Source organism: Pipistrellus kuhlii, unplaced genomic scaffold (assembly GCF_014108245.1).
Source record: "Pipistrellus kuhlii isolate mPipKuh1 unplaced genomic scaffold, mPipKuh1.p scaffold_m20_p_25, whole genome shotgun sequence".
NCBI classification, from domain to species: domain Eukaryota; kingdom Metazoa; phylum Chordata; class Mammalia; order Chiroptera; family Vespertilionidae; genus Pipistrellus; species Pipistrellus kuhlii.
Genome location: NW_023425524.1, coordinates 4,704,111 through 4,730,265, shown reverse-complemented (window position 1 = coordinate 4,730,265; position 26,155 = coordinate 4,704,111). Strand labels below are relative to the sequence as shown.

General features: G+C 43.5%; 1 protein-coding gene across 1 annotated transcript in view; it reads right to left on the bottom strand.

Annotated features, from left to right (window-relative positions):
- Positions 1-8,711, bottom strand: part of USH2A (usherin) — a 397,013-nt gene extending 388,302 nt beyond the window's left edge. Inside the window, exons 1-2 of the mRNA XM_036453544.2 lie at positions 8,221-8,711; positions 4,094-4,259 (exon numbers count right to left, since the gene is read on the bottom strand). Of these exons, the coding sequence (XP_036309437.1) occupies positions 4,094-4,259; positions 8,221-8,711 (657 nt within the window). The remainder of the gene's footprint in view (positions 1-4,093; positions 4,260-8,220) is intronic.
- Positions 8,712-26,155: the final 17,444 nt, after the last annotated feature.

The following is a 26,155-nucleotide window of genomic DNA, read 5'->3' as shown; positions in this document are numbered from 1 at the left end:
CCCAGAGTGAAATTTAAATTGGCAATCGCGTCAGATTCAAGTCTCAGAATGAATATTAATTTAAAAACTAATCATATTTCAACAGGTGGAGTCTTTGCAGTGCTGTTAGATCTATTACTGTAACCTCAGCATTTTTGTTTAGGAAATTAGACTTTCAATGCTCAGACTCTCTGGCTCTCCCTGGCACCTTTTTTTATTTTTTTAATTTATTTTTTGTCAAGGGATCTAATTAGTTTAAAAAAATCATTTATTTTTCCCAAATTTGGAAAATTAGAATTCTGATTTTGCTGATAGAAAGCTGATATGGAGTGCACTGTCTGAGGTAAGGTATATGGTCAAATCTGTCCATTAATTTCATGTCACCAAGTGTCTGTAAGTTAAATTCAGGTTTCTGAGCCAATTCCATGTGTAAAGATGTGTTTTCTTTCACACACACACACACACACAGACACACACACACACACACACACAGGCACCCACACCCCAAATAAATTGATTGATTTGTGGACTCATTGGAGCATAAGTAAAAATATGCACACACATTAATTACAGACTTGCAATTCGCAATTTGACTAAACCAGACTACCAATTATGTAGCCCATGCCTAGCGATGATGAAAGTCTCTAATCCCAAAATCAAACAGAATGTGCATACGCTACAGAATAATGCAACTGTAAGTTACATTTCGTATGAAAATATATTCTTTGCAGTCCTACGGTGAAACGATTACAAGCTGCCTTTGCCCATATCTTGGCCATAAAATCTACTCCAAACAATGTTTCTGTGTAAATACCAGACAGCCTTGGAAAGCAGAAAACATCACAGCCTGGTGCGGGCTGTGTGCGGAGCGCGCTGTCACTTACACCCAGACACCCTGCCCAGCAGCTCTCCACGCTCCCATAAACTGTGCCTCACCCCACAGTCCGCTTGTGCCTTTATGTAAGAGTTAAAGAAGCCTCGTTTAGTCCTTCCAGTCCAATCCTCTTACTACAAAGCACAGAAACCGAGTCAAGAGAATTTCTTACAACTATACAGTATGGGGAATGACTCAGGTTTCTCTGCTCCTAATCTTGTGTCCTTTCCACTCAGTTTATAACATTACTAGAGGCCTGGTGCATGAAATTTGTGAAAGGGGGTGGTGGTGTCCCTGAGCCCAGCCTGCACTCTCTCAAATATGGGACCCATCAAGGGATGCCTGGTTGCCAGTTTAGGTCCGATCCCACCAGGTGAATTGGGCCTAAACAAGCAGTCAGATATCCTTCTCATAATCCAGGATTGCTGGCTCCCAACCACTCACCTGCCTGCCTGATTGCCCCTATCCACTTCCCTGCCAGCCTGATTGACACCTAACTGCTCTCCTGCTGGCCCGATTGTCCCTAACTCCCCTCCCCTGCTGGTCCAGTCACTCCTAACTGCCCACCCTTGCCAGCCTAGTTGGCCCTAAAAGCCCTTCCTTGCTGGCCTTGTCACCCCTAACTGCTTTCCTCTCCTGGTCTGGTTCCCCAAACTGCCCTCCCCTGCTGACCTGATCACCCACAACTGCCCTCTCCTGCCATCCATCTTGTGATAGCCATCTTGTGTCCACATGGGGGCAGTTATCTTTGACCGCATGGGGGTGGCCAGCTTGTGTGTTTGGGGGGGCCAAAATTTGGTCAATTTGCATATTACTTTTTTATTGGATAGGATAGGAATGAGCACATTCCTTATTCAATGTCTATAAAATTAATTACTATACATTTCATAGTATCTTCAAAATATTCAGACTCGTGTCCACTACAGAAACCCCCATTAAGATCTCCCATTAGGAATAAATAATGGTGGTCTCACTTTTATGTGAATGAATCAAGATTCTCATAATGCTGGGATTTCCCTGAATCTGTCCATAAAGGCCAGATGAATACATGACCAATCTGCACGGTTTTCCTCATGGTCCATGGCTGTTTAGTTGTATAGTTTTAACATAAAATGTCGAATGGGGGCGGGGGGGGGGAACCATATGTAAAAATAAATAGAAGTGTACAAATTGGAAAGGACAAGTTTTCTCTCGGTAGTCAGGCAGTTAAGAAATAAAGTGGACTCATTAAATCACAAGTGCTTTAACCTTTCCTTGAAAGCAGGGTAAGATTTAAAGATTTATGAAGAAGTTTTGCCTAAACTAGGAAAGGACTCATAGTTGACGTGTATTGAGAAGACAACGCTGATCTCAAGAGGCACTCTAAGAGCCTCTTACTCCCAACAGAATAAGAGGTCCTGGTCCCCCCTGCCCATTTAGATGGCTTTTAATCAGCCAACACTGCCAACACATGGCACAGGCTCGCAAACAAGGTAACATTTTAACAGCAAGTCAAAAGAATTTTTTTTTCATCATTAATACCAACATATAAAAACATATTGATTTGACATCTTCTGCAGATTCCTCTTCTTTGGGAGTTTCTATTTGCACATTTTTTCACACTATAACCCATTCCTGTGGTACTAGTCAGTGGTTAGAATGGACCATTTATAGATATAGGAGAGATTAGGCCCCTCTCTGCTAACTACTGAATAGTGAGAGGTAAGCTCCGACCAGTTGAACCCATCTGCTCTATAGTCGTAACCTGGGATTAGGCATGACCACCCCTTTAAAGGTCCTTTCAACGCTAGTGGCCTAGAAACACGGGTCCCTGCCAACTGCATGTGCTAAACTCACATCCTAACTAAAAGCTGAGTAGATAAGGTGTAACATGCTGATTGGATATCACTTTGCCAATAGCTTCCTATAGAAATCAGCCATTGTTGCTTCTCTGTATCGCTATTTTAAACATTCTTCCCAAGGCTGTTCACACATAGCTATGCAAACACATGGCATGATTTCATTTACAACCATGCACAACCAAGATATGGACAGAGTGTACGTGTATCACCAAGAACAATTTCTATGCTGAAACAGACTCTGAAACCCAGACCACAAGCCTCAAGGGCTTAAAGAAGTCCACTGCTTCTGGGTGGGATTAAAATGTGAGAAATCAAATGTTATTCTTATTTTTATTTATTTATTTATTTTTTGCTTTTAAAAAAATATATTTTATTGATTTTTTTACAGAGAGGAAGAGAGAGGGACAGAGAGTTAGAAACACTGATGAGAGAGAAACATCAACCAGCTGCCTCCTGCACATGTCCTACTGGGGATGTGCCCGCAACCAAGGTACATGCCCTTGACAGGAATCGAAGCTGGGACTCTTCAGTCCGCAAGCCGACTCTCTATCCACTGAGCCAAACTGGTTTCGGCTATTCTTATTTTTAAAACGGGGATTATAAATACCCCCTAGTGCAAATGGGGTTCACAAGGACCACAGTCCGGATGCCCGGATGGGAACATATGCTGAGAACTGCACACAGGGTACCTCTGGCTTGAGAGGCAAGGCTGACACTTAGCCGCACCGGCCATGCCAGTGCCCTGCCGACAGGAAAGCATAAACCCTGTCTCTTCCAGAAACCATAAACTAACAGACATCTCACAGTTATCTCAGCCTTTAGCAGCTTCTAAGGTTAATACAAACTGTGGCTGACAACTAAAGTAATCATATAACACCTTCCGAGTGTCTGATGTGTCAAGTTCATTAGTCCTGAGGTCAGCATTTTAATGCAACAGCCAAATTTTATTCCCATCATCAGATGCTATCTGCAAAAGGCAGCTGCGAAAGCCAGGCAGGGCTTTCCACACTGCCGCGGCGAGTAATCTTACTTCTAGACACACACACACACACACACACACACACACACACACACACACACGTCCTCACACATTTTTGAACAAGAGAAAATATACTAACCAAAGGCAACAAAAATTTCATGAGGGTATTATTACTCCGGCTAGCATTGTCCTAAGCTTCTGTGGGAGTTTTCGCAGCAATTTTGAGGAGACAATGCTGGTACATCAAGAGATGCATCATTAGGTCATTTAAATACCAATTCTCTAGGGTCATCATTTGCACATGCTTGAAAGCTAAAAGGAACCCGCTTCGGATCCTGTGGGAAGATGCCATTGAAAGGAGAGAAAGGAAGACAGATTGGGATGTTTAACCAAATGTTAAATATGTTTTATTTTACTCACCTGCACACTCAGATGGATCCATGTCTTCACAAGAATTCTCCCCAGTGTCATTACTTTTATTTGAGGCTGCAAACCGTTTACTGTGCGGTAATAAAATGTAGTTTCTTCCTCCGATACTGTAAGTTTGAACACTATCTGCCCATGCGCTGTCTTCTCTATCACACACCTTGGGAAGCAAGGGGAGAGAGAAAAGGTCAGCGTCCAGCCAAAAGACAGGCCAAGGCATTGCACGTTTTCAGAGCGAGTTTTATTCTGATGGAGAAGCCCGTTCACTTCAATTTAAAAAGTAGAGTTTTTATTGATAATATATCCCCCAGAACTTTATTAGACATTCATGGGACAAACGGAAGGGGCTGCATCAGCATGCAAAAACCAACACTCAGCTGCTGGGTTCATTAGTTTCCTCTGCTCCTTCTTTTATAAGCAGCAGCAGCACAATCATATCCTGGGTACTGAGTCACCAGTGCACATCTTTTCTTTTTCTTACTGTAAAGAAAATTTACTATCCAAAGAGGGTTCTGAACAGCACTATTTATTTTTAAAATATTTTCATTAATTCCAGAGAGGAAGGAAGGAGAGAGAAAGAAACATCAATGATGAGAGAGAATCATTGATTGGCTGCCTCCTACATGCTCCCTACTGGGGATCAAGCCCACATCCCTGGCATCTGGGCATGTGCCCTGACTGGGAATCAAACTGTGACCTCCTAGTTCACAGGTTTATGCCGGCTAAACAGCTCTGTTTAATTTCCAAGGTGAAATGGAGAACTGCCCACTAAGAATTATTGCTAAAGATGTTTTAAAACTTTCCTTAAATAGCACTTTTTACAAAGCATTCCTTCTCACTTGCATTTATTATTTCCTGGAGTTTAGACTAAACTCTAAGGTTAGAGAACACTTAATAGTCACGATTTTACTTCCATTATTTTATAACTAGAGGCCTGGTGCACGAAATTCGTGCACTCAGGAAGGGTGGGCCCTCAGCCTGCCCTGTGCCCTCTTGCAAACTGGGAGCCCTGGGGGATGTTTGAGGCTGTCTGCAGGCCTACACTGTAAGTCAGACGTCCTTAGTATTGCTGCAGAGGTGAGAGAGGCTGCTGTGGAGGCTTAAGAGGCTCCCTCCACCGCCACTGCACTTGCCAGCCATGAGCCCAGCTTCCGGCTGAGTGGTGCTCCCTCTCCGTGTGTGTGTGTGTGTGTGTGTGTGTGTGTGTGTGTGTGCGCGCACTAATCACCAGGGGGCAGCTCCTGCACTGAGTGTCTGCCCCCTGGTGGTCAGTGCACGTCATAGAGACAGTTCCTTCAGATGTGGGACAGAAAACCACTCTCCAACATACCCTGAGGGGTCCCAGATTATGAGAGGGCACAGGTCAGGCCGAGGAACCTCACCAGTGCAAGAACAGGGCCAGGGAGGGACGTGGGAAGTTGGCCAGCTGCGGAGGGATTGCAGGAGGGTTCCATGGTGTGTCTGGCCCATCTCACTCAGTCCCAATCTGCTGGACTCCAGCAGCAAGCTAATCTAACAGTCAGACCATCTGCCCTCTGGTGGCCAGTGCAGGTCATAGAGAGCAGTTGAGTGACCTTTGATTGCTTCAATGGCCAATTGGATGACTGGACACTTAGCATATTAGGTTTTTATTATTTAGGATATTTTTAAAAATATATTTTATTGATTTTTTACAGAGAGGAAGGGAGAGGAATAGTTAGAAACATCGATGAGAGAGAAACATAGATCAGCTGCCTCTTGCACACCCCCACTGGGGATGTGCCCACAACCAAGGTCCATGCCCTTGACCAGAATTGAACCTGAGACCTTTCAGTCTGCAGGCCAACACTCTATCCACTGAGCCAAACCATTTTGGCTATATAGGATATTTTTTACATATATTTGGTGATAAAGTTAAGAGAGTAAGTACATATTTTGGGCAAGTAGATTAAGTTGATATAAATGTTTTACATAAAATAGAAATAAGGTTTTATAGAAATTCTACTATGATTTATTTAACCCTTCACTGGGTGGTTATTTCTAAGTCATTGGAAATGAAAGACCCTCTCTTTATTCCATGATTCCAAGTCTTAATCTAAGGGGCGGAGGGGGGGAGAGAAATGCCTCTATTCCTTTTTCTTGAGTTTCAATCTACAAGTTAGCATTTGACCATTACTTAAGGATTCACTTACCAAATGCAGGCTTATTTCCCCAAGCTTACTGAAAATGCATTTCTTAGTATGTTATTATCTTCCTTGCTATTTTGTTTGCTTGTAAACATACTAGCTTTAGTAGATAATGAATGTGAGAGGAAGGCAGGTAGCAAAATATTTAGGAACTGGATTTATTCTGCTCCTGGATAAACAATAATTGGATAATCCGAGTTTTATTTGTTTTACTTATCTAGTGCAAACACTCCGAAATTTCCCCAATTCCCATAGGTATTTTCATTTTGAGAATGGAAATGACCTTGATGGGTAGAACTCCCAAAACTGTAAGCCATGTGCTATGGCCTCTATAAATACTCCTCTGTCTTATTTATACAAAAGTGATGCCAATAGGAGATGGGTTTGGTACAGATATATCCTTTGGAAAAAAATACTTTGTCCTACTCATACTTGTCAAGAGATTGTTTTTAAAGATGGTACTCTAGTTATGTAAATTGAGTTGGCTGGACTTACTGACATTTCAAACAGTAAGAAAGCAGGGTCTTCTTTTAGGGGTAACATATACATTGAGATGATGGTTTGTGATGAATTTCACTCCTATTTTTATTTTTTTTAATGAAAATATGCCAACTCTCACTTGGCAAATTAAAACCAAATGCCCAAGACATCTAAATCCTATTTGTTTAGGAGATTGTAAGACTTATCTGGGTTGTTTCCCAAGTTTTTAGATATTTGGCCAACAGTCTCACACAATAAAAACGTCGCCTGTGGCAGAGACAAAGGCCCTACTGGAAGACAAAAGAAAAGAAAACAGGCCTTCAGACTATCCTACTTATTCTGATTTCCAGACTGGCTCAGACACCTAGGAAAACACATTAGAGTTCAGTTTTAGAGACCATGACAGAATGAAAAACATGTGATCATATGAACTGGTAAGACATGAGGTTAAGAAAGCCCCACTCCAAACTCACTGAAGGTGTCTCTACTGGGACCCATGATAGAAAAGCTTTTGAGGATCAATATTTATTTATTTATTTATTTATTTATTTATTTATTTATTTATAAATATATTTTACTGATTTTACACAGAGAGGAATTGAGAGGGACAGAGAGTTAGAAACGTCGATGAGAGAGAAACATCGACCAGCTGCCTCTTGCACGCCCCCCCCCCCAACTGGGGAATGTGTCCACAACCAAGGTACATGCCCTTGACCGGAATCAAACCTGGGACCCTTCAGTCCGCAGGCTGACGCTCTATCCACTGAGCCAAACCAGTCCTGGCACTTTTGAGAATCTTTCATGCTTCCCTACATACTTCCATGAGATGAAAACTCCACAAGGGAAAGGGCCAAAAGTTGTGCCTTTTCCAGGGATGGGGGATCATTCTCATTCATTTACTCAACTCAGAACACCGGGCATTTCCCATGAGTCAAAAGGACTTCACTTGTTGGGAAAGCAAGGGTACGTGAAACACACACAGATGCTTAAGACACTAAGCTCTCAGAGAGTTACCTGCCTCGCGACAAGTTCATACTCCAACAGGAGGAGATTCTTTATACGAACTTCCACCAAAACTTTGAAAATATCAATTCTTTGTGCTACCGGCCCCCCTGTCCTAAAACTCACCAAGCCTGAGTCTGCTCTGACGGCTAAGACGAAGGTGGAGCTAAATGAATTACCAGGAAACCCAGGAGACAGGCGTGTAGACATGACTGCCTGCACATGAACCATTTTAGCATCGTCTTTTCGGAGGGCTCACTTCCTCAAAGAAAGGAGACAGCGCTTGTTAAATGTAGGGGGACATGTTTGCAGGGTACATTAGAGTAGGAAAGACTGCCAGAGAAGTTGAGATACAAAGGCATGGGTTTCACCGATTGAGCCTTCCTTTCGGGTCTGGAATTCCAGTTGTGAGCATCTCGGCTACAACTGATTTTTCAGGCTCCCAGGAAAGCGTACACTCACCCGGCTACTTACATTACACCTTCCCGCTCGGGTTTCAGCCACAAGGCCAACGTGAAGGATGCCGCCAGCCTCGGAGAAGGAGAAGGAGCAGAAGAAACGCAGCTCGTGTGATTTCCGAACAGAAAACTGGTGGAATTGTGAGGGGAGTCGGGGCGCAGATCCTGTGTGTCTGCAGTCACGCAGCCCCCCAGGCCTGCGGAGAGGAGGGCCGTGTAGGCGGGGGGTGCGGATCTGTGGGGGCAATCCTGAACGCAGAGCCTCTGGGTGCAGGACTGGAGACTCTGGGCGACCGCAGGGCTATGGCAAAACGTGCTGCGGTCCGGGAATCCGCACGTGGCGTTGGTTGGCACGAGGGACACGGTCTTGAAGGCTCCCACGTTCTCCAGCCTTGGGAAGAGGCCCTGCGAGTCAGCCCAGGAGATGAGGGCAACACAGGCCAAGATCAAGGTCTCCGTGATGCGCACCGAGAGGCCCCGGCTCAGGGAGAGAGCCAGGACATTCATGGTTACAGAAAAGCATCCTCCTCCCAACAGAGCATCCTGCATAAGTCACGAAGCCAATGTGTCAAGGAGCCTGGAGATCCTGATCCTGCATTTCCAGTAAAGTGCAGAGGCAGTTTCACACGGAGGCAACCACAGACGTCCTGGGCCAAGGGCGAGGCATGGGGAGCAGCTGGCGTCTGGGGACCAGAAGCAGAGTGTCAGGTGACAGAGTTGCATCATTAGAACTTCGGCTCTTCCTGAGAAAGGGGACCCGGAGCCCATGACCAGAACCACAACTGAGCTTTCTAAACAAACAAACACCAGGAAGGACTTGCTTTTGGCAAATACTCATTCTTTGGGCAAATATCTTCATTCTGCTGAGCACATCAGGCGCTCTCAAGTTCATAGGGCAACCAGACTTACATACATGTACATAGGCATCTATCTTTATTAATGTGTTCTCCAAAGTCAGCCCAGATTGTTACTTTCCCCCACAAGACTCAGCACTACCTGCTTCACCAAGTAAAGAACCGGATGGGTTTGCTGTGTACACTGCTCCCCATGCTATAACCAGAGCTGACGTGCTCACTTCGGAATGAGGCCTGCAAAGCACTCTGGGCCTTTCCCCCTGAACCCAGCATATGCAGCAACTTTAAGCTCACAGCAAAGCAGCTTAGCGGCCCAACGCCATCTGTCTGCCCTGGGCCTCAGCATTTAGCAAACGTTTACGCTCCCGTTTCCTCTGCTGACTGTGTATGGGCAGGTTAAATATGGACCCCCTAATACCGTGTAAGTAATTGTATTGACAAATAAGCCCAGTTACCATTTCTTTATTGCATTTCAACTGGTCCCCTCGGTGTGACAAATGGCTCTTCGCAGGACCCCAGTCCCTCGTTGCCTGGCAACACCGCAGTGACCCTGGTTACTTCTAGCAAATAGGCTGCCACAGCAGAAGGACTGCCAGGAAGCCTCAGCTGCCCACGTACATGGGACCCTGCACAGCAAACACGGGGTTACCTGAAACAGCGCCGTCAGCTGGGAGGCCTGCCTGGAACTGAGCTCCCCAGCTCCCAGCAGGTGCCTGGAGCAGGGGGAGGGATCTGGAGGGGCCAGGCGTGCATACTTTTAAAGTAGCAGTACACCTTATCCTTCAATCCCCGCTGCCCCTCCTCTTTCCACTTTCATGGTGTCATCAAAATGATCCCCCACTGTTAGCAACACAGCAGATAATTTCCGGGGTGCGCTCTCTCTCTTCTGGGCACAAATGTATTGATCACCTAGAGGCTTGGTCCATGAATGAAAGTTTCTTTTGACTGCTTGGTTTCTCCAATTCTGTAGCTCAGATACCTTCCTCTAAATACACACCCTTCTCTACATTACCAGGACTCTGATGTTATCTAAAAAGGTTGCATTTGGACTTGGATGATCAGGGATTTTAAGGACATTGCAGAAGCAACAGGATGCCTGACTTTTTAGCCACTTGATTGGACATAAATCTGAGTGCATTTATGAATGCATGCTTGATGTCAGTTCTGTGTAGTTTCTATTCCATCCAAACTCTCTTTTGTACCACCTGGGATATCTCATCTTAAATGTGAAGTATTCTAAAGCAACTAATACTTCTCTCTCTGTTTTTATGTTAAAAATGGAAAACCCATTAGAGAAAAAAAATGCTCTATGTGGTTTTGTTTTCTGGAAGTTATCATACTTAGAGAAATGTTTAGAAATGGCGGAGATGTTTGCATGGTGTTTCTTGTGAGACAGCGAAACAAACCCAAAGTGACTTCTCTCACATCTGTCTTTAATTTCTCTGTGAGAGGTCTGAAAGCCACAGCCCTTATATAGATCAACTTAATCAATTAGCATCAGCTGCTTGTGGAGGAAAACTTCACCTTGTGTCACCCTATCCTATTCTCTGCTTGTTGATAAGTACAATCTTGCAAGGGTGATATTTTAAATTAAAAACAAGCTTTAATATAAAAGCAGCTACTATGTAATACGTAAATTCTGAGAGCTTGGGAAAATAAGTTTTGAAATATATATATGGTTTTGTTTTTTTCAAGAAGACTTAAACAATGGATTATTCAAACCTGCTATTAAATATGAACCAATGTTTGTCTTCAAACAAGCTATCCAGTGGCTGGCTTCTCTTTATCCCTAGGAAATTCAAAGACTAAAGTTATTTTTTTAAATTGATTTTTGGAGAAAAAGCAAGGGAGGGAGGAGTTGGGAGAGAAAGAGAAACATCATTTTGTTGTTCCCTGTGTTTCTGCATTCATTGGTTGCTTCTTATATGTGCCCTGACCAGGGACTGAATCAGCAACCTTGCCATGTCAAGACAACGCTCTAACCTAGGGGTGCCGAACTCAATCAGAGAAGGGGCCAAAATCTAAAATCCAGCCTAAATCGCGGGCCGAATGGTTTACTGAACAGTCATAAACTGTCATTGTGATGGAAACGCAGCGGAGTGCAGTGATGACAGCGCGGTGCGGGCCACATTGCAAGGCCTGGCGGGACGGATTTGGCCCGCGGGCCTTGTGTTTGACACATGTGCTCTAACCTACTGAGCCACCTGGCCAGGGCCTAACATTAACTTTTTTTTTTTTTTTTTTTTTTTTTTTTTGAAGATCTTTATTAAGCCATTCACAAATCAGCATCCCATCTAGCACCTAGATGCGTTCTCTCCTAACATTAATTTTTAATGGTGTATATTTTGGGCCTCCGTTCTGTATATCTGAATTCTCCTACCACATAACTCCTGCTTTGTCGCAGGAAGTCATGACTCAAAATAGGCAATCTAAGATTAGCGACTCTGCTCCATTTCAGAAACTCTGCCTGTAATTTGCGAAGGCAGCCAGTGGATTGACACCTCCCTCACCTTTCGTGCTCAGGACCATCAATCCCGGGGACACTTCTGGTAACTGAATTGAGCGCCAAGAGTTCCACCACCCCAATCAATGCCTGAGAAATTAGTGCAGAAGAAGAGAAGTAACAGTGCATGGGATAACATTTTAGTTAAACATATGCGGCCCTGTGCTATTACCTTTTTAAAGATGTTTTATTGATTTTTTTAAAGAGAGAGAAAGGGAGGGGGAGAGAGAGACATCAATGTGAGAGCAAATCAGCGATAGGCTGTCTCCTGCATGCCCCCCATCAGGAATGGAACCCACAACGTGGGCATGTGTCCAGACTGGGAACCAGCAACCCCTATGTGCATGGGACAATAAGAGGCAGAGATGCTGCTGAGGGTCATAGTATTTTTAAAAAGGTCAAAGGAGTGAACCACATAGCCTCTGTCACCCAGCCAATCATAAAAGGTCAGACTATTTCATGGTTTAGAAGCTCCAGAGAGCACCTGCGTAACTCCTGGCTTCTCTACCTAACAGCTGTGTGTTCTTAAACAGGTGGTATAAGCTCCCTCTGCTTCAGCTTCCTCATCTATAAAATGGAATTATTTTATAGGATTACTGGGGGTGAACTATAGACAACTCAAAGCAATGACTGGGTTTTCACTGCTAGCTCTCCATTATATATTGATATTTCCCAATTTATACTAATGAGTTTTTCTGTAACTGTATATCCAAAGGCCACAGAGAGGAAATATTGCCATGTATTTCTCTAGTTAACATCTACCCAACGCTTTTAGGGGTTATCTCCTCTGATTGTTATAAAAACCCTACAAATGAGAGACAATACCACTCCCAAAATGAAGGCAATGAGAACTGGGGCCTAAGCGGCTTTCTCAAAGTCACTGAATAAGCAGCAAAGCCTGACAATCGCCCAGCAGCTGATCTAGACCGAGCCTGAAACTCCTCATCCCACTCTAAAGGTGAACTGTTCTGAGTGTCAGGGAAGGGGTGGGTGCTGAATTGTGCCTGAGAGTCAACAGTGTCAACAGAGAGAGAAAATGAGCAGGAACAGAGTGAAGAAAGTAAGTTTGGAAGAAGCCTGCTACATTTATGGGCCACTTATTTCCTGTAAAAATATGTAGACAGATACCATTCAGCCCTCTAAAATAAGATTGATCAGATTTGTGATTTTTTTTTTCCTGAAAAACTTCAAAGCTTTAACAAGAGTGTCAATATAGTAACTTTTAGGAGCCTCCATTTTTACTAAGTCCTAGCCGTTATCATTCTATTGCCTTGATCAAAACTCTTGAACACAAGCCGAAACTGGTTTGGCTCAGTGGATAGAGCTTCGGCCTGTGGACTGAGGGGTCCCAGGTTCGATTCCGGTCAGGGGCATGTACCTTGGTTGCGGGCACATCCCCATTGCAGGGTGTGCAAGAGGCAGCTGATCGAAGATTCTCTCTCAATGATGTTTCTAACTCTCTATCCCTCTCTCTTCCTCTCTGTAAAAAAATCAATAAAAATATATTTAAAAAAAACACACCCTCTTGAACACGTGTTCTTATACTTCATAAATTATGCAAACTCTCAGATGATCAAAAAGCATCGTGCTTGTATGAGGCATAAAAGCATGGCAGTGGCAGTGGCAGTGGCATTGCGGGTTACACTGGGGCCCAGGAGAACGTGATACCCCTGACAGCATATGACAGGCCATCCGAGGCCCGTCCGTCCGTGCCTTCTCCGGAGCCTTGGCAAGGGCCCAGGCGCAGCCCGGCAGATGAATTCAAAAGAGCTGCCTAGCTCTGCTCCTGGCCGTGAAGTAACAGCTGCCAAGCCGTGTGGACAGGGCACGGCAGGCGAGGCAATGCTGGTGAGCGGGGCGAATGGGTGGTGCGGCTCTGAAAATGACAATGGCAGTGCGTGTGGAAGGACAGCAGGTTAGCAGAGCGCAGGACTCTGCTCCAGACAAACAGGTGATCAGCGATCAGTAAGGGTCAGGTTTCTCCTAAGACTGTGTTCTCTGAATGCTGTGGCCCCTTTTACAAAGTGGGAAAGCTTCGTCGGACTGCCTGCAGTCAGTGGGTGTGTGGTTTCAACATGTTTTAAGCAAAAAAAGTGCCCTTTTCCTGAAAGAGGAAAACAGGGAGATGGCAGGATTCAGGGGAAGGACAATGAGCTAAGCAGGCTCAGTTGTTGTCTGAAACTCCACCCAACTGAATCACACCTTAAACAGTGCCATAGAGTGAAAAAAAAAAAAAAAAAGTGCTATATGTAGAGTGAAATGGGAGACATAAAAATCATCATGATGCAAAATAGTTTTGCTTAAGAGGAAAGGCAAACTGCCTTTCAAATATTTTTAATATATTTTATTGATTTTTTACAGAGAGGAAGAGAGTTAGAAACAACGATGAGAGAGTATCATCGATCAGCTGCCTCCTGCACACCCCCTACTGGGGATGTGCCAGCAACCAAGGTAAATGCCCTTGACCAGAAATGAACCCGGGACCTTTCAGTCCCCAGGCTGGTGCTCTGTCCACTGAGCCAAACCGGTTTTGGCTCAAATATTTTTTTTAATAGAAGGAAAACATAGAATATGCTATCAGTAAGCTCTGAAATTCTACTCTGTCATTCTCCGTGTAATTTATTTACATGGTTTATTATTATCTTTTTTAGGTTCAAAAGCCAAAGCCTTCATAAAGAGAAGAGGGAAGAATTAGAAAAAAAAATGATTAGGGTAATAATATTTGAGCAAAATACATGTGCATAACAACTTCTAAAACATATGGAAGCACGATCATTTTCAGTTTAACTCAGCGTGAGAAACAAGAGATTTTACTTGGAAGCTTCATAGAAGATCAGGGACATGGCACTCAATTCTGATGAGACCAATCATTGCTCATGCCTGACCAGGGACCCAGGCCTCCTGATGGCGACACCAGTGTGAATCCCTCCTCACCCATAGGTGGAGTTGGTGATTGTAAAATGGAATCTTCATGAAGAAAGGAGTGAAGGCACAGGAGCAGGTGAGCAGTCCTCTGAAGTAGCCACGATGCTGATGATAAAGTTAACTGAGTGCCCGCTATAGGTTGGGTTCCATGTTGAAAATACTATCTCATCTAACCCATACACAGACCTCAAGCAATAATTACTGCTACCGCTATTGTAGATGCCAGGATGCTGAGTCCTGGATATCAAATAATTTCTTAAAGTCTGACAATTCATATTTAGGAACAAAAGCAAGGTTCAAATCTAGTTCCATCGAAATCTTTACTATGATGCCAGAGTATCCCTAAAAGCAACAATCTCAGAGAACATTCTAGTGTTCCAGTTTCCTATATTCTTAATATTCTTTAATTTAGATAATAGTACACATCTATGGTCTACCAGGCACTATACCACACTCACTGTTGAATGGATTCTAATTAATGAATGGTTCCCAATCTTAAGAACACTCTAACATTAAGGATGGGCCTCTTGCTTTAAAAAAAAAAAAAAAAAAAAAAAAAAAAAAAAGACCTTATTTTAGGAAGGGATAGAAAGCTCTTAGTTAAACTGTGATCCACAGAAGCAGCCGCCTTTGTCTGTTCTATGTTCAGATGCCTCCAATTTTGTTGTTCCAGAACAGTGGTCGGCAAACTCATTAATCAACAGAGCCAAATACCAACAGTACAATGATTGAGATTTCTTTGGAGAGCCACATTTTTTACACTTAAACTTTTCCTAACGCCACTTCTTCAAAAACAGACTCGCCCAGGCTGTGGTATTTTGTGGAAGAGCCACACTCAAGGGGCTTAAGAGCCACATGTGGCTCGCGAGCCGCAGTTTGCCGACCATGGTTCTAGAATCTAGAACAACAGTAATAGAGCATGCTCAGAAGGATCATCTAAGGTAGGGGTGTCGAACTCAATCAGAGAAGGGGCCAAAATCTAAAATCCAGCCTAAATCGCGGGCCGAATGGTTTACTGAACAGTCATAAACTGTCATTGTGATGGAAACGCAGCGGAGTGCAGTGATGACAGCGTGGTGCGGGCCACATTGCAAGGCCTGGCGGGATGGATTTGGCCCGCGGGCCTTGTGTTTGACACATGTGATCTAAGGAAAGGCCGTGAAGATGGGGAGAAAATGAGGAGTTAAGCACAGTTTTGAATAAGCACTTGGTGAGATTGAGGTTATTGGCAGTGAGGGAATCACTTCACGAAGGGGCAAATGAATGGACCATAATTTTAACCTAAAGTACCACTCCAGGGGTTGTAAAATCCTTTCTACTTGGATAAATGCAGTCTATTTGAATTGCAGCTTGCATTCAGAGTGCAATAAAGAGTAACCTAACTTGACAAGACACTCGACCACAAGAAAAGGGGCTCTGTGTTAGGCGGGGCAGGACTGGCCACAGGCTGAAAGAGAACTAGCATGCCCTCTGCCAAGGGCCCATCTGAAGCCAGGTAGTGTCCAGAGGAAATGAGTAGCATGGACAGAGGTCCAATGCAACACATAATCGGAAAGAAAGTGGGCTACAGGGAATTCGCTTGAAGGTGACTGTGGAACTTACTAATAGGTTCTTAGGAACTCTCAAAGAGAGGGCCGCCAGCTATGGCTGCATCATGTCCAATCGCCTGCCAACACATGGCCAATAATTAATAACTTACTGAACGAGTGAACGAGGAAACAAATACGACAGCCTGGGCTAGTCTAGTTTGAAGAAGTGGCATTAGGAGAAGTTTAAGTTTAAAAAAATTGGCTCTCGATAGAAATTTTAATCTTTCTGCTGTTGATATTTGGCTCTGTTGACTAATGAGTTTGCCAACCACTGGGTTATATGATTATTTATGTGTTAATTTGTCAAGGTTCAGGGAACTGTACTTTTTTTTTTTTTAAAGGGTGAATGTTACCTTATGTAAATTATAACTCAACAAGTCTGACTCAAAACAATCAATCAATCAACAAACAAGATCACTTAAGGACTAAGTACTGGATTCAAATTCTCTTCTAGTCAATACCTGCCTAACTTTGAACAAAGTGACCAAGACTTTGCTTCTTCATGTGTAAAGCTGGGAAAATAAAATAGCAGTACCTACCTCAGAGAGTTGCGGGAAGACTGAGATTACCTCTGCAAAGTGTTCCATGCTGTGTCTGACACACAGTAGATGCTCTCTAAACATAAGCTATTAGGATTACGTAGGCCCAAGTATAATGAATGGTATATAAGATAAAGGTAAAAGATATAGAAATAAACATTTCAAAAAAAAAAATACAAAAAAACAAGAGTGCTAGCTCTGAGCTAGGCTGAGCATCAGGGTTCTAGCATAGCAGGATTTCACCTTAACTTCACGTTCTCCTTCTGCAATAAAGCAAAATTCTTTTCAACAGCTCAGTGTCTGTCAGAAACGGATCTTGCACCGACTCTGGGACATCAACATTGCTTCCTCTCGGGCTGTTTCTTGACCTTGTAACCAACTTGACTGGTCATCTCGTCTCTGGTAGCTGCGGCCCCTGCTGTTATTCAATTAAGCCTGGGTACCAGACCCGAGGCTCCCGGACAGAGCGTCCCCAGCCCAGATCCCCCGTGGGCACCGCCCGCTGCTCACACAGGCAGAGCACGGCCATGGACAGTTGGACTGGTGCTTTCTGGTTCACCCTGCACCGCGGGCAAGAGGCAGTGTTCCTCTGGGTTTGCACACAGCGTCTGGACGGAGTGAGTCATGTGGTCACATGAAGCAAATAGCATCCCTTTTCAAATGAGCCTCATTAAGCACATTCACAAAAGCGATGAAGATATCACACACTATACAACATGCAGATGATGTATTTTAGAACTGTACACCTGAAACCTATATAATTTTAGCAACCACTGCCACTCCAGTAAATTTGGTTAAAATAAAAGATATTTCCGTACCCCCACAAAGCATGTATGTGGAAACACACAGTGGGCCTGAGCAGGCTGGCATGCTGACTAATGGCTCCCTGCCCATAAGTGCTGTGACTTCCCCTCCAAGCTCTGTCACGTGCCCTGGGACCTGAGGAGAAACAGACTCTGCTAGTCTCAGCACAGACTGACAATCAGTGCGCAATTCTATCACATTTGGGAGTGACTCCTCCTGGTTGCTGGGAGGAGGAGATAAATGCCATTAGAGAAAGTAGTGTTCTTCTTTTTTTTATTTTTTAAATGTATTTTATTGATTTTTTTACAGTGAGGAAGAGAGAGGGATAGAGAGTTAGAAACATCAATGAGAGAGAATCATCGATCAGCTGCCTCTTGCACAGCCCCTACTGGGGATGTGCTGGCAACCAAGGTACATGCCCTTGATTGGAATCGAACCCGGGACCTTTCAGTCCTATGCTCTATCCATTGAGCCACACCGGTTTTGGCAAGAGAAAGAAGTGTTCTCACCTCTCAGGATCCCTCAGGCTGCGGCCCCACCTGCACCCTTCCTTTCTCCTCTTCTCTTTGGAAAATCATCACATGTTCCAATCTAAGGTTGTTGGCTATTTTCTCTAGGTGTGTGCCTGACTTAAACACCATACCTGTGTCTAACTTTGCAAGTTAGAATATACGGCAAAGTATTCATACCTGGTATGCTAGGAAAGATGAAGGTGATCTTACCATCTATAATAATAAAAGCATAATATGCTAATTAGACCAGACAGCTGAACAACCTTCCGGACATCCTTCCCGGATGACCTTCTGGATGAAGCCAGGGCTGTGAGGGCCAGCCCCTTGCAGGAATTTCCTGCATTGGGCCTCTAGTAGAGAATAATGGAACAGCATTCTGAAAGTGATCACCAAAGCATCATTGCATCCTCAGTGTTCACTAACTTAAGTTCAATTGACACCAGCACATTAAATCATTTACCCAGAGAGAATGTTTGGATGTTAGGATAAGGGAAAAACTCCAAACTGACTGAAAACATTTTCTTTAGTTAGCTCAGTACATGACATTGCTCAAAGTGTCCGTTGAATGGATAAGAAACAGCCTTCGAATTTCTTCCTGTTCTTCCCTTGCCTCGTGCTGTTCTGTACTGTCTCTCAGTGTATATTTTTTATGGTTTCTTTGGAACTTCCTGTATATTTTTAATGGCCCTCAACATCCCACCCTCAATATTTTTTTCTCAAATGTCTGGTGATTCTCACTTCTGTATCCTGACCCCACCTTCCATGTGACTTCCAGACCTGGTGTTCAACACCCTACAGGGCATGTCTATCTCATAGAAACCACGTTTTTTTATTGGACAGTCCCAGCCCCATCTCCATCCTCATCCCCTCCCCTATTCCACTTGTACCTACATTCCATGCACACCGATTTTTCAGTTTCCTAAACATGCTCTGTAGCTGTACCTTTGTGCCTTTCACACCCATCCTAGGCTATTTTTGAATGACCTTCTCCTTTTTCAATCTCTGACCGGTGAATTCCTAACTTAAACACTTAAAGACCAAAGTCCAGTGTCATCTCTGAGAAACATCCCTGGGCTGGTTCAGAGAGGGTGGCCCTCTGCTTTAGAGCTACCTGTAGTCTCTGTGATTAGACCTCCTTTCATTAATCAGCCTTTATTCCACATTTCAACAGCTAGGTGCTAGATAACTGATTGCAGTTCATGTATTTTTCTTATTCTAATTATTATTTCCAGCACCTCACACAATGCTCACTGAACATTAAATGTATGTCAGGTGAGAAATTTTTTTTTTTTTTTTTGGTAACCCCATTTTACACATGTACAAGGTAGAGCAGTTTGGTATTATAAAATGAATCGTCTAATTCTCAAACTGGAGGCAAGAGGAATAAACCTATAAAAAAGACTCCTCCCATCTTTAGTGGACACGGATGACAACCATTTTGCCTTGTGACCGGTTCAACTCCTGTTATTGTTGCGATGACCCAGTTAGAAGGTACAGGAACGACCTACATAGGAGGCCTGACTTGGTGAATGTACTGAGTGGGGTCAGGCCTGGAAGGCAGGTGTTTGCCTCCCAGGTGCAGCTTTGAGATATTCCAGGAAAACAGTGGGCTTCCCCTGAGATGCCACCCAGAAGTGAAGGGTTTTGTGAGCAGCTCTAATTACAATTTAAGATGGGCGTGCGCGCGCATGTCATGACCTCCTTTGACCACATCGGTGGTAGCTGTCTGATGCTCAGCCTGCCACTTCTGGAAAGAACATGAATTTGTTCCAATGGCTGCTCTGCACTGAGTTGAGAATAGATGTCTCCATGGTCCCCCCCAGAGTCACTCCAAAAACTGACAACTTCTCCTGCCCAGTTTCTCCTTTGCTCCTCCACTGCTTCTGTCCCCTCCTCTCCCCACCCCATTGAGCCCCAAAGCCTTCCAAGGCACCCACAGAGAAGCGGACTGATAACATTCTGTGTGCCTCACCAGTGGCTGCTCCATTATCTGGAGCTGGGCTGCTGGCTGCCGGGGGGAGTCCCAGGAGCACCTGCTGCTCCAGCGCTCCAGGCCCGGCAGCCAGGGCTGCAAACAGAGGAGGGGAGGCTGGCGAGGGGCTCTCCTGGGGCCTCCGTTTCATGCGGGGTCCCCAAGGCCCAGGTCTTCCTGGCTGCTGCTCCTCGGCGGGTTCATTCTTCCTTAAAGAGCTATGGCACGAGGCTCAGCCCCCAGGACGACAACTCGAGCTGCTGGATCGCAGAGAAAGGGGGAAGGTGTTTTGTCCCCTTTGGAGGTTTCTTTTTAAAACGTGACCAGACATTCATGGGCACGTACAGACTTTCATTGGAATCAGCACCATGCAAATTGCATATTCATCTGCCTAGACACAGGGCAGGCACTGCTCACAGAGATAGGACTGCACGTTAGAGGAACAATTCATGGGGAAGAAAGTCTTTTATTTTTATTTTTATTTAAGTGTTGGAGGTGAACTGAAACAAGTGCTATAAAAGCAAATACAGTTTGGGACCAGGGCTTCCGAGCTACGGACCTTATTTCCGGTTGCCTAGTAAAAAGCCAACCAAATTTCTCGTGATTGTTTTAAAAATATCAGTACAAATTCCACCGTAAGGTGCCATATGATTAAGAAAGAGGGTTTTTAGGGCAATGGAAATACTGTTCTCACTGTATTTCAGTGTGTGCTGCTGTAATTATGGATACATGTCTTACACATGTGTCTGTGCCCATAGAATGCACAACACTAAGAGTGAACTCTCATGGAAATATGGACTCTGGGCCATGATGGTGTGTCAGGGTAGGGTCATCCTTGGAAAAAAAAAGATGCAGCATTTCGGTGAGGGATGTTGATAATGGGGAAAGAAGGCCATGTGTGTGGGGCAACAGGCATGTGAGACATCTCTGTACTTCTGCTCAGTTTCCTAGCAAATATAAAATTGCTCATTTATTTATTTATTTTTTAAAATATATTTTATTGATTTTGTACAGAGAGGAAGGGAGAGAGATAGAGAGTTAGAAACATTGATGAGAGAGAGTCATCGATCAGCTGCCTCTTGCATACCCCCTACTGGGGATATGCCTGCAACCAAGGTACATGCCCTTGACGGGAATTGAACCCAGGACCCGTCAGTCCCCAAGCCAACGCTCTATCCATAGAGCCAAACCGGTTTCGGCAAAATTGCTCTTTTAAAAAGTCTTTTAAGAAGTTACCAGAGTAAATGGTAATATTTGGAATGATGTCCTGAGAATTGCCCAAGGTTAAAATCCGTCAGGTCAAAGAAACATGGAGGCCAATATTTGCAGAGATGACGCCGGAAGGCGAAGGAAATAATCCTCACAATTAGGTAGCAGCCTTGGCGTATTAACATAAATGATATTTAAAAATGGGGACATTAAGCCATAGTAAGCATAAGCTCCGGTATTAATGGGGCACATAAACTGGAAAAAAAATGGTTTTGTGCTATTTAATCTCAAAATGGTTTAATGACCCTTATCTGATTATGAAAACAGCACAAGCAACTGTATTAGATAAATAGGACATTAAAAATACTGCTAACTGGTAAGCAGCTTGAAAATATCCAAATGAATGTATTTTTAAATCAAATTTAATAGTCACTGAAGGAATATTAAAGAGATGTTCTGGCTGTAGCTACAACAGCGGCCAACATGCACACCTATAAAGAAAGGTAAAGAGAAGCACAGAAAAACAAAAACAAAAAAACAAACAAAACAAAAAACAGCTCTGAAAACAAATCACAGCGTTAAAGCAAAGAATTTGGTTAATTTAATTTACTCATGATTCAGGCTACTTTGTCTGCATCTACACTCAGTGCATTAGAAATGGGGAGTAATACAGTGCGCTTTTAATGCATAATCACACTATCCTAACACTACACTCCACTCGTGTGGAACATTTTTTCTGGAACCTGGTTTGGCCTAACCTGAACCGGGGAGAGCTTAAGAAACCTCCCCCACAGATCCTACTGGAGGCTCCCGCCCCTCGCTCCCACCACCCTCCTTGACAGTAAGATCCATGATCCCTAATGAAAGCTCATCATTCATCCTTCAGGATTTCAGTACCAGTGTGCGTGGGTGGGGAGGGTGCATTGGGATGGTTCTGGCTCCTATTCTTAAGTGATCATTCATCTGCCTTTCTTCTTTCTCTTTATATATATCTTTAATTTATACATTTCAATTACAGTTGGCATTCAATTATTTTATAATAGTTTCAGGGATACAGCAAAGCAGTTAGACATTTATACAATGTCCTTCTTCCTTCTTTGTGTTAAAGAAGAAGCCCTCTAACCAAGAAGTCAGCCTGGTAGGTGTAGGATTTGGCTAGGCTGCAGTCCCTAGCCAAATATTATTCACAGAAATAATAATATTCATGGCTTGTGGCATGGCAGGAGAGGTAAGCAGGTGCCTGTAAGACCGATAAGACCAATAAATTGCACTGGCCATTCTGCATTTCACACCGCAGCTCTACTAAACTGGCTCCCACCCCAGGGTTTAACCCTCTGCTGAGGGCCACCTGAGAATGTCCTAACTGGAACCCACTGCATCAAACTGCTCTTCTGCTGCCACATTAGGGCATGTGAAATAGTGATGTTAGGTTAATGGCTGAAAATACAAAAGAAGACTATGGCAGAGATAGTCCTATAGGGCCAAGTAATTACTCTAAACCAGTGGTCGGCAAACTGCAGCTCGAGAGCCACATGTGGCTCTTTGGCCCCTTGAGTGTGGCTCTTCCACAAAATATCACGGCCTGGGTGAGTCTATTTTGAAGAAGTGGCATTAGAAGAAGTTTAAGTTTAAAAAATGTGGCTTTTCAGAGAAATTTCAATCGTCGTCCTGTTGATATGTGGCTCTGTTGACTAAACAGTTTGTCAACCACTGCCCTAAACCATTTGTCTCCATACCAAGAGCAAAATTAAAATCACTAGACAATCTCAGAGCCATAACACTCACACCTCAGAGTGTGACTGGTGTTAGTTGGTCAAAGGTTCTGCCTACTACACTGTCCACTGCATTGTGCTCAGCTCTGAGGCAGACACTGGGTTGCAAAGAGATCTTTGCCAGAAAGGGCAGACACCTCCCTACCATGGCACTCATATACACTGAGCGTCCAGATTATCACGATCTCTGAACACATAATAATCTGGCCACTCGGTATATATTCTATATAATAAAAGGCTAATATGCAAATTGTCCCCTTGACCAGGAGTTCTAGCAGCAGGCAGGCCGGCTAACTGCCCATGTCCCCTCCCTCTGGCCAGGCTGGCTGGACCCACCCATGCACAAACTCATGCACTGGGCCTCTAATACACACACACACACACACACACACACACACACACAAACACACACACACACTGAGAGGCCAGATTATTATGTGTTCAGAGATCACGAAAAAAAACACTATAGTGCTTTCTCTCCCCACTGATCAATCATAGTCTAACATTTCACACTGTAATTTGTAGAATTACTGGCAATGGTGGGCCAGTCAATAGATCCTATCATCTGCATATTCCTACAACTACGCCATAAAGTTACATATAATACATTCTGCTACCTGGGACATCCACCTGGTAATTTTGCAAACTCAGTTTTGTGTGTGTGTTTCATTTCTTAACCTGTCTCTGGAACAACCCCTCCACAACATGAATTTATCTCTTTCCTTCATTCTTGTTCCAATTCTTTTTGGAACACAGCACGTTGCAAAGAAAACGTTTGAGTTTTCAACTCAACACCATTTCCTATAACACCTTCACAAAAAAGGAGAAATTATGAGACTGTTCCGCAAACAGTACTGGGCATGACACTTCTCTTAGACGGGCTTTTCCTCCTAATTGACAATTACAGACACAGTGCGTCCAGAGGCCCCGTGACAAATATCACTGCTCACGTGACCTCCCAAATATATTTGTTTGGGGAAATATAAATGACAAATTGACCTCCAGATTAATAGCTACCGTATTGGCAAAGTACAAATCACTTTTAACAGCCACATTGCTTCAGTAAAAAGAGAAGCTTGCTAACGGCTCTTTAATTAAGTACACTTAATGACCTTAAGGGGATTAGTAGTCTTGTCTGATAATCAATAAGCATGGCAAGATTGCTGCCTCATAAACTGGGGTGGGAATTAATCTGCAAAGATTAGTTCCCCTCATTTTTCCCCCTCCTTTTAGTTTGATTCCATCCAACCCTTAGAAAACAACATGCCAATGATCCATTTATCCTAAAGATGTGTAATTATTTTCACAAGTGTGGTTCTAAAAAAGAACGCCAAGATTCTAAGCGAGAAACCACAGCCCGTTTCCTGCAAATCCCTTCCTGAATAATCCTCAGATAAAATCCCCTGCCGTCCCATCTTCTGAGTGACTGACTAATGAGTTATAACTAAACGGGCCACTGTGAGGTTCTTTCCCCATCTGTAAAAGGAACCAGGAGGCCTCTGAGGTCCCTTTCCAGAGCCTACATTTTAATTTTTGAATAGATAACAATTGCAGATTTATTTTGTGACTTACCTTTTTTTTGTTTTTATTTTTATTTTTATTTTTAGTGGCAGATCAGCCTTGTTCAACCAGAGACTAAACTTCTGGACAAACCCATCTTCATTATCCTCTAACCACTCAGCAACAGCAAGCTTAGGCAGCCAAGGAAGAATATTCAAAAGTGTCAAGGCAAACAGGCCAAATGAATAAGAGATGTGTGCAGTGTTTGATGTCGTATGGGGCAAATGGAGACAGGAGGAGACGGGCGATGAGGTGGGATTAGGGACTGACAGCTTGGGAGCCACAGACATTCTTAAAAGATGCACAACCTTAGACACGTTCTTCTTCCCTCTCTGCCTCGGGACCCGTGTACCATGGGGATGAGAGAGCAGGTCATCAGAGTCACGGTGGGTAAATGCCCGATGCACATATCACAGTACCTTCCAGACAGGGGCTGGCTTTTCCTGTCCCATTCCCTGATGCTTCTGGGTGATCAATAGCTACCCCATGCAATTTCACATCAACAGGGTGTCAACCCAAAATGTGTACACACTTGGAATGCTATTAAAGCCAGTTAAATCTGAAAAGGAGTGAAAATTAAGTGAGTTATCAGTTGTTAAAGAGTGTATACCTTTTTTTTTGGGGGGGGAGGACATCCTCAAATTCTATATACAATATAATTATAATGTGAAATATAAATTCTACACTTGTGTGTGAGTACCCGTCCAACCTTCTGAAATGGGACTGTGCTTTTTGAGCTATGGTTTTCAGCTCCACACATCAATGAAAGTAAGTAAGTACCCTTTGTAATAGTTTAGTGGGCACAGTGCATTTTAAACCTGTGATATATTATTTTGTGAGTGGAGCAACTCACCTACCTGCTAAAACTAATGTTTAGTGTCTGATTTTTTCCCTTTCAACATGTCAGTGTTACCAATGTTATGCACATCAGTTTCCTTAGACAGTAGTTAGTCCTTACTGGGTCCCAGGGGTTGTGTGAAGTAGTGATAAATATTAAAGGATCTTAATCACAGAAATTATACAGGTATTTGATGTGCGCATTCACTTAGATAAGCTTTTTCTTGAGATCTTCCCATAGTCACATTTAACTTGTTACTATGGATGTATGTAGAATTTTATCCAAGGAATACTGGTAAGACTTGCTGATGGGGAGGCTTGAAAGTGCCAGGCAAAACCACCCCACCAGCAGGAGATAACCTCCTATTTATTAGGAATATTAAGATAATGTAACAAGAGCTACATATGCCAGATAATCTCAGAAACTTCAAAAGCTATAAAATAAAAATAGAAACAAACAACCCTAAACTAGTACCGTATTTTCCGGCATATAAGACAACCCCCTAATTTTACAGTTAAAACATAGGTTTAGGCCTATATTCGCTGTATAAGACTGCCCCCCACTTCCGAGGCAACGCCAGTCCTTTTTTTAATTAAATTTTTAATGAATGACATTTTTCAAACATACCGTAATATACCATACATTGATACGATAAATGGAAGGTCTCTTCACAAATGGCAATGCCATGAACTTGACCGAGAAACAAGAAACCCAAAAGAGACGTTTTTCGGGATATACCTGGCGTATACGCCGGAAAATATGGTAATATTGCTGATATTCCAGAGACACCTTATGAAGAAATGGCTATTAAACTTCTTCACAGTTATTCATACAAGAGACACTTCTGTGTGAGCGAACTGCAAACATTGACAAC